General features: G+C 36.7%; 2 protein-coding genes and 1 non-coding gene across 4 annotated transcripts in view; all 3 read right to left on the reverse strand.

The window, feature by feature from the left end:
• Positions 1-672: 672 nt before the first annotated feature.
• On the reverse strand, positions 673-1,074 carry LOC143248147 (uncharacterized). The gene has a single exon (XM_076496578.1). The coding sequence runs from the start codon at positions 1,072-1,074 to the stop codon at positions 673-675; it is 402 nt and encodes a 133-aa protein (XP_076352693.1).
• A 3,208-nt stretch (positions 1,075-4,282) lies between these two features.
• On the reverse strand, positions 4,283-4,362 carry TRNAL-UAG (transfer RNA leucine (anticodon UAG)). Its single transcript has one exon. It is a non-coding gene; the product is annotated as a tRNA-Leu (tRNA).
• A 3,935-nt stretch (positions 4,363-8,297) lies between these two features.
• LOC143249391 (glycogen phosphorylase-like) overlaps positions 8,298-17,169 on the reverse strand; it is a 57,727-nt gene continuing 48,855 nt past the window's right edge. For both annotated transcript variants that reach the window (XM_076499162.1, XM_076499161.1), the window contains exons 15-19: positions 16,627-16,754; positions 16,012-16,146; positions 14,027-14,093; positions 9,795-9,985; positions 8,298-8,934 (exon numbers count right to left, since the gene is read on the reverse strand). In XM_076499162.1, the coding sequence (XP_076355277.1) occupies position 8,934; positions 9,795-9,985; positions 14,027-14,093; positions 16,012-16,146; positions 16,627-16,754 (522 nt within the window). In that variant the 3' untranslated portion in view covers positions 8,298-8,933. The remainder of the gene's footprint in view (positions 8,935-9,794; positions 9,986-14,026; positions 14,094-16,011; positions 16,147-16,626; positions 16,755-17,169) is intronic.

The following is a 17,169-nucleotide window of genomic DNA, read 5'->3' on the forward strand; positions in this document are numbered from 1 at the left end:
CATGTGGGGAAAAAGGAGCTGGGACAAGCCCTTTATCCCCAAGAAGAACCTTCCATGCATGAAACATTTCCTGAATATACAAAGGCAACAACCTCACAAAACGTGGCAACATCCGGCACTGAAGAACCCGAAAGCCCAAAGCGAGATTGCCACAACAAGAAAAAAGCCCAGAAAGAAGTTATTGCAGAGTGGAAGGACAAGAATCATCCAAACAACGCTGCAACAATTTCAAACGAAAAGCAAGTTTACGGACATTAACTTCCACCAAATTGATAACCCCACAATCGTAACTCCAGATCAAAATACCGTATGCCACTTTATGGATACCACCCCGCCAAATAAAATCCAGTATACATTTACGAAACCGAGCCTCAAACTGTGTTGGCAACGGGAGAATTTGCAATGGGTACCACAACACAGATGCCACCAAGGAGTTCACCACAAGAGATGATTTACCCTTAAGCGACAAAGAACGAAATTGCCAGGACACCAAGATACGAGATACCCTGCGCAAAACACCCTGCCACATATCTTGCAGGATGACATCAAAATGGGAGTGAAAAACTATACCCAAAATCCTAACAGGATCCTGGGAAATTCTCAATTCTCCCAGGACAAAGTTCGCAGAAGAGGCCAAACTCCCAACCCACAAACCCTGACTCTTGGTCCAGTTCATCCTCCCCCCAGAAGCTCTACCAAAAGTTTGGCATACGTCCAACACGTGCGGCAAGGAAATGGCGTTCGTAATGTCAACGTGGAATCATCAACATGCTGATAAATAAGGGATGGCGTGTTAAGGAACACATCACCCCCAATACCAGTAATATGAACATTATGAGCTAACATATTGCGCAATGGTTCGACACTGAAAACGTAAAGTAAAGCAGACATTGGACAGCCTTGTCGAATACCCCGAGTTACAGCAATACCATTAGTGAGAAATCCATTAAACTTAACACAGCTAGAAATAGAAGTGTAGCAGAGACGAACCCAATGAACAAAAGTAGAGCCAAAACCCATACGCACAAGAAGTTGAAATAAATAGTCATGGACAACCCGATCAAAGGCTTGCATCTGATCGAGCTTCAAAAAGATTCCACCCTGGCCGGTACGTGCTAAAGACTGCAAGAGCAAAACAAGTGTTAACGGAGTATCAGCAACGTCCCGTCCAGGTATACACCCGGATTGGTCAGCTGAAACTAAACTAGATATCACAGTCGAAAGGCGTCGAGCTAGTACTTTGGCCAATAGCTTATAGTCAGTACAAAGCAACGTTAAAGGCCGGCTGTTAGCCGCCAACCGTCGATACCCCCCTTTCGGGATAGGAACACAATTACCCCTGAACACATAGAATGGAGCAACTGTTGAGAGTGGAAAAGGTCAGACAAGACAGCAACAAAATCTGCAACTGTTGAGAGTGGAAAAGGTCAGACAAGACAGCAACAAAATCTGCAACAAAAAGAGGTAGAAAACATTTGTAAAATTCCGACGTAAAACCATCCAGACCAGGAGATTTGCCAATCGGTAAACTTTCAAGAGCAGCGAGAACTTCCGAAACCGTGAATGGAGCATCACACATATGAGCTTGTTCATGGGTGAGAGTTTTATCAACAAAGGTGAGAACGAAATCGATATCGTCCTGCATAACAATATCTTTAGTGTACAGTGCAGAATAATATTGATGTAGAACTGCAGCGATATCATCCACATCGGACACCTCCACACCCCATCAGTGAGCATGGATCGAAACTCAATTCTGCTCTGACGGACCTTTTCCATACGAAGAAAGTAAGAGGTAGACCTCCCACCCTCCTCAAAACAACGAATCCTCGCCCCTTCTATCGTGTCGTGATCCAAAGTCTCCAATTCAACTTCAAATTCATATAATTTTTCCTTAGACCTACCAGGGTAACGTGACAATTTACGAAGCTCACAAGTAGTTGATGACACAAGCTGACGTTTACGAGATCGGAATGTCCGCGCTCTTAGAAGCGAATATCGCTGGGTAGCACGGATCGCGCATTTCAATGTTGCAAACCAAGAAAGTTTATTAGTCCCATACACAAACCAACTACGACTTCTGGCTATTAACAGCGTAATGGCTTTCACATATTCGGCATCCCTCAACAGCTGATTATTAAAGTGCCAAAAAGTAGGACCTCTGACAATAGGCAACATAGTAAATAGGTTCAAAGTTTAATAAAGGATGATCAGTAGCAGGAAACCACAACATATGTAAACGTTGGATATTCCCCTGCAAGGTAGCTGAAAGCAAAACCTTATCAAGACGAGACAACATCAACTCACCATCAACAAAACGCTTCCACGTGAAACCAGGGTTAGTTGGCGATAAGAGTGAATGCGCATCAAGTAAATCAAACTTAGTGAGGAACTGAACAAAAGCCGAACGACTGGCATCACGGGAGAAACGAACAGAAAATCGATCTCGTGCCACATCCACCACACAATTAAAATCCCCTACAACCGCAATCCCGTGCAATCATCTAAAGTATAGGTTAAGGTTTGGAAAAAATCCCTTCGCTCGTAAATATCGCGAAGAGCATATACAGATGATAACTGGAAAAACAAAGTCTCGAAAGTTAATTTTAAAGTCAGCACCCAACCCACCCCATCAGAATTAACGAAAGTAACATTATCCCTCAAAAACCGCTGCAACAAGATGGCAACCCCTTGTCGTCCAGTAAGAGAATTATTAACAAAAACAAGACGTTGCCAAAATTTCAATACTACATCAAGAAAATCGTTAGTAAAAAACGTTTCCTGTAAACAAACAACATCAAAATGAGTAACAAAGTAATCCAGACAATAAGCCAGTTTGCCAACATTACGCAACCCATTACAATTCAATACTCCCACCCTGAGTAAATGTACCATGCAAAATACGAAAAAAGAGGGACAAGAAGGCAAATTAAACTGACTCAAACACAGGAGTGACAATAACAAAAGTAAAGAATTAAGTATGTATGCACAAAGTACAATAAAAAATGAAAGACCATACATACACTAAACTGAATCAACAAACTGACACAAAAAACTCATTTATGGCTGATACACCGCCTTCGCCTTTGCCCGAGATAACCGAAGTACTGGCATGTCCGACACTCGTTTTCGTCCACTGCCTTTCTTTGAGGAGTCTCCCGTATCCATCGCCACCACACTGGCATACTTCCAACGACGACGAAGAGGTACCTCCACATCGCCGACGGTACACTCAACACTAACCGTAAGCGGTGGGAAGTGACTATCGAACTTACGTCCTCCAGCAGGGGGATGACTACTAGCCCGTTCCCTGGCCCCACCAGAAACCGTCGGTCGCCGAGAAGAAACATCCTTCACCACACTTTGAATAGCTGCAGCCTCCACTGAGTGGGGAACCTTCAAATCAACGCGTGGACGAACAGATAGTCTGTCAGCGTCATCTGGCACAGCACTAGAGTGAGCAGCCGTAACCACTTCAGCGTCGTCACGAGAAGAAGGCCGAGGAACAACAAGCTTGGGACAACGTTGCCGGACGTGTCCTTGCACATGACAATAACGGCAAATGAACTGGGGACAATCGCGATATAAATGATCCGCCCCCCAAACATAAATTACACACTTTAGATTGGCGATCATGCTTCACCTCTAACAAAACAGCCTTGCCCAAAGGATCGAAAAACTTCACAACATAAGGCAAAGAGATACATTGCTCGCTAAATGATACACAAACATGGTGAATACCGAAATATATGCCTTCCATACAATAGGGCTTTTGACCTCACAAGCAAAATCCTTAAGTTTACTCAGTATAATATCATCATCAATATATTCCGGGACATCCATAAATGACACAGTAATAGTTCGTTTAGTTACACCATTAGCAGAACAATGTACCCCATTGACAACAAGACCAGCATCGATACCCAGGTCCACATCAGCAGGGAGAACAAAAGTTACCTCATAACCTTCCGACCTTGGAACAACATACAGTAACCGATGCAGCACCAAACGTCGTAACAACAGCATGGATCACGTCCCCATGGCTTGAATTTGACGTTTCCACAAACACCGTGCGACTCATAACTTCTATAACCTTCTGGATGGATGAAGACATGTTCAAACAAATGGCAAAAAGCACAAAAACTAGCAAAAAAATAACAACACGCGCACTAGGCTTAGCTAAGAAACACACACTAAGTCAAACAGGAGCTCGAAAAAACCACGTCTGCACTCGAGAACGAGAACCGGCGCTTTCCAAAATATTTCTTCCATAAAGAAAGAATGGCAGCGGTGGGATTCGAACCCACGCCCTTTCGGACTGGTGCCTAAAACCAGCGCCTTAGACCGCTCGGCCACGCTACCGTGTATTTTTGGTTTCTACACTTTTGGAAAAAGAGTTCATTTACAAGTAAAAACCTTTGTATATATATCAATATTCACTTAATTTCCACATTCAACATACTCTATTCTGTTACAAAACAAACTTGTAATAACGTATAATGAAACCACTGCTTTTATGTATTAAATTAGAAAGATGTATTGAAAGGGATTAATCCTTTTCTTAACTTATTGATACTGATGTCTCGAATCATTTCTTTATGATTATGGTTCTTATCCTTTCTGTCGCAACGCTGCTGACACGATCACTGTTTTTCGTACCACTGTGTGATTGTGTTCGGCTATCCTACACAATCATTTAAGTTGTCTCCCACAACAAAATGTTTCAAGTTGTATTTTACACGTCATCCTTCTTTACACAAAACAATGTCATATCTTGGAGATTGCGATATGAAAAAAAAGATCAATTCATCACAACAGTGGTGCTGACAGTAAATATGTGCGTTTTTCTTATAGCAAAGCCACATCAGACTGTCTGCTGACCGTACGTCTTTAAGAGAACAAACTGGCATTGCAAACTTCTTAGTTTATCCGTAGAATCAAACTTTCACGAAACCTAGCTTCAGAAAATGTGTTCCGTGTGAAGAAGAATCACGAGAAGGCAGTTACAGCCACATTCTGTACACCACAAGTATATTTTCTGTGCCCAGGTTCTTAATGGAAGTGTAAAGATCAGTGAGTTAGGAAGGTACCAGAAACATTATCCAGTGTTTAGCAGAATTACTGCAGGAAAACCTCTTATTTTTACTCTCAAAGTTTTCTATGGAGTCTCAACTGAAGATTTGCAGAGGGAAGGGTATTTACAACAACATTTAATCTACTTACATCAGTATAGTAGTCGATAAGTTTTTTTTTTTTTTATGGACGGTAGAGAGAAATATATCTTTAGATTTTATCGTGCTAGTTACACCAAAGCAGAATAATGAGAACACGTCTTGAGTTGCATTTCAGCGGGAGATATAAACCATTTAAATATAATTCGGAAAAACAGAAACAATACATTAACACTTCATCTCACCCACCCAATGTAGTTTCTGATGACACCATTCCACCATGGACCACCTAATGCAATTTGAAATGTCGATCAAAGAAACTATCTCAAGCGACATCTTGTGTATGTTCTCTATGACCTTGAGAAGGATTATGATACTATGTAGACGTACGGCATTTTTCGATACCTCCACTCATAAGGGCTTCAGGCCATTTACCCACTTTATCAAAAAATTTTTATGAAGTGGCGATTCCAAGTTCATGTGAGCTTGACGATCCTCTGTTCTTTTCCACAGGAACTTGAAGTCTATCAGAGCTGTTTCTTAAGTGTCACACCTTTTAGTGTGAAATATTAATGCCATCACCACAGCTTTGAACTGCCCTGAATTATTTATTGAAGTTGACCATAGCAAACGGTTTTACCTTTTCTTTCTCTAATACCGTTTGCAAGCACTTTTGTTGCCAACGGCACATTCCCTCGATCCTGAGCTCCACCTTAGTAATGTTATGCTTCCCCTGATCCCTGAAATAAAATCACTTGGAGCTTATCTTTGACCATAGATAACCTTCCTCCGACACATCCTGTGTTCATGGCTTGGCTCCACGCCAGTTTGCAGTCAATTTGGAGTGAGCAACGTGATAACAAGCTTTTCCACATCAAAACCTTCTATTGTTCTTTTGTCGTCTTGTTTTCGTAAGGATCAGAAAACAAGTTGTCCTGCCTAGGCTACGCACTGGTCACAATTTGAAACTGATCGTTTTCTCTTGTTTGAGCCTAGTGAACTCACGAGTGACAAGTCACAATAACCCACATTTTACTGTCGTGCCGTCTTTAAGACTCGAAACGACGGGACCATTTTAAGACATGTTTTTCCACGTGTTTACCACTGACGCCAGATTGTCATTAGCGATGTTCACAATGTCCACCTTACTTGTATTTTAAATTTTTAAGGGCCATGGCCTTTCTAATTCTATTTAAGATTTGTATTCAAAATTTGGCCAGTTATATTTTAACTTGATTTTTTTTACATGTTTTAACAATTTTACTTTTCTCTTTTTACTGGTTATATGGCGCAGATAGCACCAATAAACGCTAAAACAACAACTAACCTGGCGCTATCACTGCATATAGAGACTACGGTCCTGTATTAAATGCTCGGCGCTGCGACAGTTGGCAGTGGATTTGAAGTGCGCAATGTAATAACAAGCTTTTTCAAATTAAACCTTCTATTGCTTTTTAACCGTCTTGTTTCCATAAGTATAGGAAGGAGGAAGTTGTCCTGGCTAGGCTACGCAATTATCAGTTTTTAACTCATTGTTTTTTCTTATCTGAATATGATGTACCAATGTGTGTGGCCTTTATGACACCCGAGTCACAACAACCTACATTTTACTGTCGTGCCGCTGTTAAAACTCAGAATGACAGTGACAATCTGAGAATCAGGGTTCGAATCCCCATCACACTAAACATGCTCGTCCTTTCAGCCGTGGGGGTATTATAATATAACAGTCAATCCCACTATTCCTCGGTAAAAGAGTAACCCAAAAGATGGCGATGACTAGTTGCTTTCCCTCTAGTCTTATACTGCTAAATTAGGGCAGATAGCCATTGTGCATCTTTGCGTGAAATTCAAAAACAACAAAACGACAGCATCATTTTAGACATGTTTTTTTCACCAGTTTACCCCTGACACTCTACACCTAATATGCGTTTTTAAATTAAGGGTCAATGGCTTTTTTAATTATATTTATGTTTTTCCCCGCTTTTTTAAGTTTCTTTAATTTTTTCGGTTTTTCTACCGGTTGTTTGGAGCAGATAGCCCAATTGCTTTGCACCAATAAAAGCCAACCAATCAAAGAAAGCATTCCAAAAAAAGTTTGAAAAACACTAGAAGAAAACTAATTGTGCAAACTCTCACTAGGAAAGTATACATTTAAGCTTGCAAGTGCCAAATAAAAATCGTTGTAACAAACTCAACAGTTAATGAGCTTCTAAAGCCTTTCTAGAAGAGGTCCTATGTTTATACCTTCATCACTTTAACAAGACAAATTTGAAGTGACAGTCACTTGAGAATTCATTATAACATTCAATATCCTTTTTAAACAAAATCTAAGGTAGAACATAACCCAAGTTTCTTTGACTAATACAAATATCAGTAAACTGAACTTAATGAAATGTTAATATGTCTATTCAAGAGAATACTCACAAAAATAATGAAGTTTTTTCAGGTGCAAGTACTTAAAGGAAGTTGCTATGCATACAACTTGCCCTCTTATCGGTGAAGGGATATTGTTGCATGATGATGTCTTCATGTATTAGCTCACTTCATGATAAATACATGAACTTTAGGTGATAGTTAGCTTAAGGTTAGTGACATACAAGTCTCCTAAGCAGACACATGAGGGATATAGCTATTGTATAAAGGAATGAGGTATCTTTTTGAAGCTGGACATAAGAACTTTCATGTTCAATGTTGTGTCTGAGGCATAAGCTGCAGTTACTACTAATCTGCAAACAAGGTTTAGCTTCTCTGTTGTTATCAGATCAACTTTTCACATTGAAATTTGAAAACGTGGAGTTTGACCATAAGTTTAATCTTAAATTACACTAAAACCTTTACTCTTTATAGACCTACTGCTGACTTTCATGGTAAACAAGTGTCTTAGGTCACTAAGGAATTTCTTGTAATTGGTATTTTAAATATATACAAGTTTTTTTGCATTTTATTCAGTTTGTCCACGTTCGTTCATGATCACATCCCATCAATAAAGTGTGCCATACGAAGATATAATTTCATGAAAGTTTCTCAAAAATATTTTAGCTCATTGAGAACTTCCTGAGTTATACCATTAATTTTCTAATGTTTCCACACAAATGATAATAAACACTGCTGTTATATAATACATAATTTCTGGGGTATTATATTACCTTTATTTTCCTGAATCTTTGATGTACAGTTTAGTGCTACATTCACAGAAGCTGGCTTACTCCTTGACATTAAGTTTCAAAATTTTAATGACATATATTTTGTAACTACCTGCAAAATATCAAGTAATACCTTGATATATCCAGCATTTCAAGTAATGGGAAGAATAACGATTTTTAGTAAGGACAACCATCAGCTAACATCAAAAGTGGAACAGCCAAAGGGATGTATAAAAAAAAATTGTTGTTGTAGACAGAGAATCATAGACTTAAACTTCCTAAGAAACATCATTTGCATCAGTTTTATGAATTATAAATACACATAAAATAAAGTTGAAACAACAAACGTTAAAATGTTTTCTTAAAAAATAAAAGTAAAGCTTCTTCCTACAGTGAAACAACAATAACAATAACAACTTTGTAGTTTTTTGTGGCACTTTAAATTAATTCAGCTAAATCACCATAGCCAAACTAGTAGCCACAAGATCTCTTTCAAATGGTCATAAATAATAAAATCTATCATTATACAGGAAAACAAAATAAAACTACTTAAAACATCATATAAATTGGAATACTGTGAAAATGATGATCCTGTATATGCTAAAGAAACTCCTGCTCACCTGTAGGAGAAAAAAAAATACTTGCAACATTGACTGAAGTTTGTAACATATGAGTACAATATCTAAAAAGTTGTATCAGATTTTTATTTAAATTTTTACAGCAACACACTGTTTAAACCAGATTAAATGTTAAGAACTCAACTAAAATCAGTTCAATGGCCCTAAAATAAACTTTCGAACTAATTTACTAGATTCAACAAGACATTAAGGAAAAGAGCTAATTCTATTGAAACATCTGATTTATTTGTCTTTATACAGTTTCAATCTTAATGTTACCACAATGTTGCTTAGTATAGGAAATGGGAAAAACCTTTTTTAAGACCTCAAGAGTAAGATTTAATATGTGATGACTTACAATATTAATTATCTGTGAACCATCTAACTATAGAAATGTCAGGAGAAAAATACAATTCAATATAATTTATCAAATTTTAAATGTTTTGCATATTACTGACTGCAGACAAATAAATCCACACACAAAATAATGGTCACAGTTATAAGAAAACAACAAGTCCCATTTTGCACCTTACTTTATAAGCTCATATGGAAATATTTCAAACTAGTTGAAAAAAATCAATCTACTCATGATATCACAGCAGCTTCATTCATGTGATTTTATTGTTTAAATTAATACTTTATCTGATTCCAATGCCCCCCCCAAAAAAAAAAAATTCCATACCAACATATTATAGTATACAAACTTCATCTTTCTGATAAATAACCTCATGAAAAAAAGAATCACAAATTAGTGCATTTTTTAGAAAACAGTAAAACATTTAAAGATTCTGCAATGATTGAAAAACAACATATTATTGCCCACTTCAAAGGTAGTATTTTCTGACATTGTCAAAATTCCTTACTACTTCTTGTCATTAACTTTTTTTTCTGTGGAATTATCTTCTTCTTTGGGTTCATGAGGTGCAGGAAGTTTTTCCCAACTTGGTTCCACCCCCCAGATCTCCCTAGCATATTCACAAATGGTGCGATCACTAGAGAACTTGCCAGAGGAAGCAATGTTATTGATGGCCATCTTTGTCCACTCTTCTGTGTTCTATGGCACAATGAACAAAATGAAAATTTATCTATATTATCCAATAATTCCAATTAAGTCAATAAAAACTATTCTCACACCCCAAAACATTCATATGACAATATGTTATGCAATTTATAAATGCTATAATTTTCATATACTAAAAATATATTTCCACTCACAAGATTAGCTGTTCTATTCTGAGAACATTCATTTCTGCCCTCTATAAGCAAACTTTTTATTAATCATGCCACAAGCCTTCTGTACCTTCACCCTGCTTGTTGGTACCAAGTGATTCCCATGTGTTTATCATGTGCCTCTCTACAGAACTACCACCTTGAAGTTTGGCAGAAAACAGAAGCCCTGGAAACGAGTATGATGGAAAAGTGGCAAGTTGGAAGGGAGGAAAATACCTATTGGAAGTGTTTCCAGTATAGAAAAAGTGTAACTTCCTATACAGTATTTCTCTCCACTTCCATGATTAGTTAGAATCCCACATTGATGAGAAAAAGGAACTGGTGTGAGGGAAAAACAGATGTACCTCCTAGAAGCATCTGAAGGATACCTCTGTGGTTGAGAGAGTCAGATCCAAAGACCTAAAGAAGGGAACTGCACCACCTCTGATCCATGTACACTCTTTGCCCAATTGTGGATTGGATAAGAAATCTGGGCAAAAAAGGAGAGGAGCACACCTGTGTTGGGAAGAATGAAGTTGGAAAGTGATTGTAACTATGGAAAGGTATATGGTAAGTCAATCACACAATAAGAAAAGTGGGTAAACGAGGCTGCATCCCATGATGTAGAGTGGGGAAGGGGAGGCAGATCATACTCGGTAAGTCAACTACATCTAAAACCTCCTTGCCTCCATGGCTGACCAATCCCAGTGGCTTGGAATGGGTAAGTCATAAGGACTCTATATACTCCATTAGAAGAAAACAGGGTCTGTGAATGCATTTGAGAGCCTGTAGAAATATAGACACCCAAGACAGTGCAATGGGTCATCACAAAACCCTATTTTGAAAAGCAGACCAATCAAGGCCTTGCAGGAATTGGTAGTTGTCCCCTTCTGCTGTACAGATAAAGTATGTAGGCAGTACAGTCTGAGATGGGCTTAATTATGAAGCAAATGTCATGAATTTATTCATCTGCAAGCAATCTTGTAAAACACCCCATCTCAAAAGTGAGCATGCAAAGCCAGGAAAAGGAAAGAGCTAGTCAGCATTGCTTACAGTGTGCATTTACAATTAAAGAATACCTGGTCAGGCACTACTCACCACAGAGCTTGATCCATGTAATAAAGGTACGAAAAATGGGCCCCTGAAAGGTAAAAAAATATTAATAAAGACTTCCTCAGTGAAGTCTGCAGTACAGCCATAAGTGGAAGGCAAAAACCTGAGAAAGCCAAAACCATGATATTATGTAAATACTGCGAGAACGTGTGCTGATTGTAGGAGTTGCTCCAAAGGCCGACAGAGATGATAAGCAAGGGAAAAGATGAGGTGTCAGATTTGATGAGAGATAACAGCATAAAGCATGGTGGAAAGGGGACAAAGAGAAATAAGCCAAATGGATCAAACAACATCAATCTTGAGAAGGTTTATGACACTACATGGAGGTACACCATTTTGCAGGACCTCCATTCATATGGGTTGTGTGGCAAATTGCCCATTTTTATTCATAACTGTTTACTTGACAGATGATTCCAAGTCCATATGGATTTGACTCTTTCTGGTTCTTTTACACAGGAACTTGGAGTCCCTCAGAGCTGTGCTTTAAGTGTCACACCTTTAAGTATCAAAATCAATGCTATTATATGCCAACTTCTTCCTGCTGTTGCAAATGGACTTAATAACTTCCACATCTCATATCAGTCACTGAATGGCAGCTTCAGACTTCCCTCATTCACTTGTTAAAGAGAACAACAAAACCACAGCAAGCTGTTTAACCAATTTTTTTTTAAAACCTTTTGCATGCATTTTTGTCACCAAAGGGATCTACACCCCATTCCCTTGCTCCATTTCAGTGATGTTGTCCTTCCTGTTGTCACTGAAGCAAAGTTCTAGTAGTTCATCTTTGACTGTAAGCTCACTTTCATTTCTCATATAAAGCAGTTACATATCAAATGTACAAGGGCATTGAACATCTTCTATGTCCTCTCTTTCACCTCTTGGGGAGTGAATTGATGTTCTAGGTTCATGATCTCTTGTGTTTTCATTTGCTCCAAACTGGACTATGGGTCACTGGTTCTGCCAAGATGCCAAGATCTTCCTTGAAGATGCTAGACCACATTCATCATATAGGGTTTTGACTCTGCATGGAGGATTTTCACACTTCTCCAGTTCACAGTTTGTACACTAAGTTCCACAAATTCTTTATCCTCACTATTTGCAACATTCTTTACAGTATGCTGTTAAAGTTTGATCCTTATCACAGCTTTTCACCTGAGGTTGTGTCTTCTTTCCTTAGAGGGCTATACTCTTTTGGAATAGATGGTCTGCCATTCTTCCTTTTGGTTTGTCATTGGGTGGCATTGCTGTCTCCATTGATTAGCACATTCTCTACTGGCTCTGCAATTGCTTAGCATTAGTTCTCACTCTATTCTTATACATACTGAGAAATGGCTGGCCTATTTTTCTCTAACGCATATTTGTATCCAGTCTACCTGGATATCAGGCAACACTTGTATTCACGGGAACAAGCTTGCTGACACAACAGCTAAGAATAATTTGCTTTGGTACCGTTACCGCCGTGCCTATCCCATATATGGACTACAGTCCTGCACTGAAGGCTTGGCTTTGCACCATTTGGCATTAGACTTGGAGTGAGCAACATCATAACAAGCTTTTCCAGATCAAACCTTCTGGTGTTCTTTGGTCATCTTGTTTCCATACAGATTGGAAAGAGAAAGTTGTCCTAACTTAGTTATGCATTGGTCACAGTTTAATTCTTTATTTTTTTATCTGGAATTGATCCACTAACATGTAGCCTTTGTGACACTCAAGTCACAACAGTCCATGTTTCACTGTTGTGCTGTCTTTATAACCGTGAATGACAGCACCGTTTTAGACATGTCTTTTCTCTGTGTTTACCCCTGACACTGGACAGTGTCATTGGCAATTGTGACACTATCCAACTTCCTTGTGTTATTAACTTATTATGAACTATTGGCCTTTTTAATCAAAAATTTGGCTACTGTTTTGTTTTAACTTTATTTCTTTTTACATTATAATAATTTTACTTTTACATTTTTTACCTGTTGTTTGGTGCAGATAGCCCAGTTGCTTTGTGCCAATAAACACCAAATAACAACAACTTATTCAATCACAAACACAAATTAAGATTGAAAAACAGAAAAATATACAATTGGAAGCAGTGCCAAATGAGAAGAGATGGTTCAGTAAACTTGCACAGAGCTCTGGAGTTATATGCATCATGTGAATGTACTATGCTCCTTTACTGGAGAAATGAAGCATGATGATTTGCATAAGAGGCATGTTGGAATGATTTGATTCCAATAGGGGTGTGTGGAAGACTTGTGTAATAAAAAAAAGTTTGCATACAGGAGGCAGCAGCAAACTAGAATATAATAACCAATCTTGTGAATGGAGAGATGTACCCTATAAAAAATTTACATTGCTAAATTAATAAACTACTACACAATATTTAAATGTATATATTTACAGAAAATACCAGATGCTCCTCATTTTGTCTTTTTGAACTTCTTATTTCTTAAATAAAAGCATTTTCTTTAAATATTCTCTAAAGTTTTTAAAGAAAAAAGTAGTTGCATAATTCTTAAGACACTAATTGAAGCACAAACATAAACGTGTCTCTAATTCTGAAGAGATACATAGACTAGAAGGAAGGCAGCTAGTCAACACCACCTACTACCAACTTTCAAACAATGAATAGTGAGATTGAGTGTCACATTATAATGCCCCCAAAGCTCAAATTACAGGATTCAAGTCCATGACCTTCAGATTGCAAATTAAGTGTCCTAACCAAGCCTTGTATAAATATAACAGTATACCCAACATTATTGTTCAACAAAGAACAGCTTACCGTGTACATATCACTGACACGTTCTTGGCATTTGATGTAATCTTCATAATCAGCCAGTAAAAAGAACCTGTATAAAAAAATTCATTTGAACTTGTAGCAAGTTAAACAACTTTACGTTTTTGTAACATACTGTTAACTATACATAAAAGTAGTAAAACTAATTAAAGTGTAAAACCAAAGTTCAAATGATAACCTATAAAGAACATTAAGTTTCTAGTGATACTTCTTGATTTGTTTCCTTCTCACAATAGATATACTAAACTAAAATACAAGAAACTGAGCACAATTTACTAAATAGTGTCTAGTTTTCATTTTGCAGACTTCTTATAATTTGACTTAAGAGTTTCCATCATTTTGTATGTCACAAAATTCCCAACACTGTGATATTTGAGGGAGGGGCATAAAAATTACTTGTTTTTGTATTAGAATTTCACTTTTTCTTTTTTTATTATTGACAGAAAACTTCATTTTATACATATCTCAGTCTTGGTTGTTATTTGTTAAGATTTTCTTCTAAAGCATCATGTTTTTGAATGAAGTAATTACCACTTATAGTTATAAACTGTAACCACATAAATAAATAAATAACATATTTATCAGAATCCTGAGACCAAAGCTTTCAAATTAAAATCAGTGAATAAGGATTTTATAGAATATGACATCTGAGTATTTGCCAAGACTTACTATCCTCTCCAAACATAAGTTACCTAAATAAGCTTATCTGATATCATCACAGACGAAAACTTCCATACTTTTCAAAAAAATATATAGCTTAACAAACAATTTTCAGAAACAAAAAAGAACTATTAACCAATTTTCAAGTGGGTGGTTCCTTTGTTATTAATCACACTGATGTTAACAGTTTACAGTAAAGAGTTTACCCATTGATATATGAATTTTGCCTATAACTATTTTCAGTTGTTCTTCATTAGTAGTTGTCCCCACCCTCTTATGACCTCACAGCATGTGAAGTGAACAGAGACCTGTAATAAGAAACTGTCAGACTGAGAAAGAAAATGTACAACACATTCCATTGTTCTTTTGTACTGGAACTGGCCTAACACTTTTGAATAAAACCAGACATTACTTCTCACACTGATGTTAACAGTTTATAGTAAACTCTACCCATTGATACACGAATTTTGCCTATAACTATTTTCAAAGCTGTTCTTCATTAGTAGTTGTCCCCACCCTCTTATGACCTCACAGCATGTGAAGTGAACAGAGACCTGTAATAAGAAACTGTCAGACTGAGAAGGAAAATCAGAAGAAACAGCACCTGATTAACTGTACTTTCAAAGGATGATAATATCCTAGAAAATAAATAAATTTGTTTAGTATGGCCAGAAAAGACTTGTAAAAAAAAAATAATATTAAGCATGCTATTTGCAGGCAAGCCTTTCTAGAGCTATGCTGACAAATAAAGTTTGAACGTTTTTCTTTGAGAATTACACTAAACAAATGTTACAACATTACAAAATATCATTCTAAAATATTTTGAGTAAAAATTATTGAAATAAAATAATTACTTTTGCTTGCATTTTGAAAGCTGATATGAAGGGTGCACTCAACACTTTACTACTAACAACTAACTTTTCAGTACATTTAACAAGTTATTACTTAATTCAAACTGTTTAAATTCTCATCAACAACTAGTTTTAAAATGATATTAAAAACTGTTGTTCTTTTCATTTTATCTAAAATTACTGAAGAAGGATGAAGTTCCCCCTCAAAACAGGCTAACCTGAAAGATTGGCTCAAATAAATTAAATGCTTCTTGATGACGAAACATTACAAACAATTACATTCACTCAGCAAACAAATAAACTGAATGGGTAGAGACTTTTCAAACTTAAATGAATGAAAACAAAACAAACAATAACTAAGAGCTGAGAGAAAAAAAAATGTGTTTTTCTTCAATTTGAAATTAGATTTGTAATGGTTACATGTATTAAAATTTTGCTTTGACTAAAAGTACTTAATACCTGTCATGATTCAGGAGGACATTGGCTACATCTTTGAACTTGTCAGGACTGTGAGGGTTAAAGAAACCACTATTGATCTGATCAATACACTGTTTGAGCTCTGAATTCTTGTTGTAGTAATCCCAAGCATTGTACCTGTGATATGTAGGCATAAAAAATAATTAAGAGAGAGAAAATTTTATGTATCAATCTAATAAAATTCTAGAATCTTAAGTTACATCCAATTTTATTGAATCTAAACACTAATTATAAATTCCTCCTAAAGCAATTACTAGAGTATACAGTAAAAAATATGGCCTGATTGAGCTTTAATTAGGTTCCTTCAGCTTATCCAACTTCTCTGGCATTCAGAAAACAGTACAATAATGCATAGAGGCCAATCATTGAACCAAATCACTCTGCTAAGGTACACCCAAAGATAAGACAATCACTAGCATGAGACTAATGTAGTGGATTTATATTCAAGAAGCCTGTTTTTGAGATAACTTAAACCTTGTACCAACGATTTATGTTAATGCTTTGAAGCTGATATTCAACTGAATTACCAAGGTTCAAGTCTCAAGTAGAAAACTCCTATTGTGACCATTTTAGTAATCATACTTATTGCCAATTTACCCTTTTCTCTTCAGTTCTTCTACTTCTTCCACTGTCATGCCAAAAATGAAGATGTTCTCTGGTCCCATTTCTTCTCTCATTTCAATGTTTGCTCCATCTAATGTTCCACAAGTAAGAGCACCATTCAGCTGGTAGCAAACAAACAAAAGTAGTTTGTTTTAATTATTAAGTTATTTAAGTATTACATAACATATACAGAGAGTTACAAGGACAACATGGAAACAATTAGAATTTATTATCACTGACTAAAATGTCTGAAATAGGTGTAAAATTTCAAATGAATACCATAAACCATTAAAGTCAACAATACCTATGAAAAATAATAGCTCTTTTTTGTCTTGTTTCAATAATAAACAAAATTACATACTACAGTGCTGATTTTCAAAATTACATACTACAGTGCTGATTTTCAAAATTACATACTACAGTGCTGATTTTCAAAATTACATACTACAGTGCTGATTTTCAAAATTACATACTACAGTGCTGATTTTCAAAATTACATACTACAGTGCTGATTTTCAAAATTACATACTACAGTGC

This window comes from Tachypleus tridentatus, chromosome 4 (genome assembly GCF_004210375.1).
Source record: "Tachypleus tridentatus isolate NWPU-2018 chromosome 4, ASM421037v1, whole genome shotgun sequence".
Classification (NCBI taxonomy): domain Eukaryota; kingdom Metazoa; phylum Arthropoda; class Merostomata; order Xiphosura; family Limulidae; genus Tachypleus; species Tachypleus tridentatus.

Excerpts from the sequence above, each read along its gene's own strand:
- LOC143248147 (XM_076496578.1), bottom strand. The coding sequence starts at position 1,074 with ATGCAAGCCTTTGATCGGGTTGTCCATGACTATTTATTTCAACTTCTT.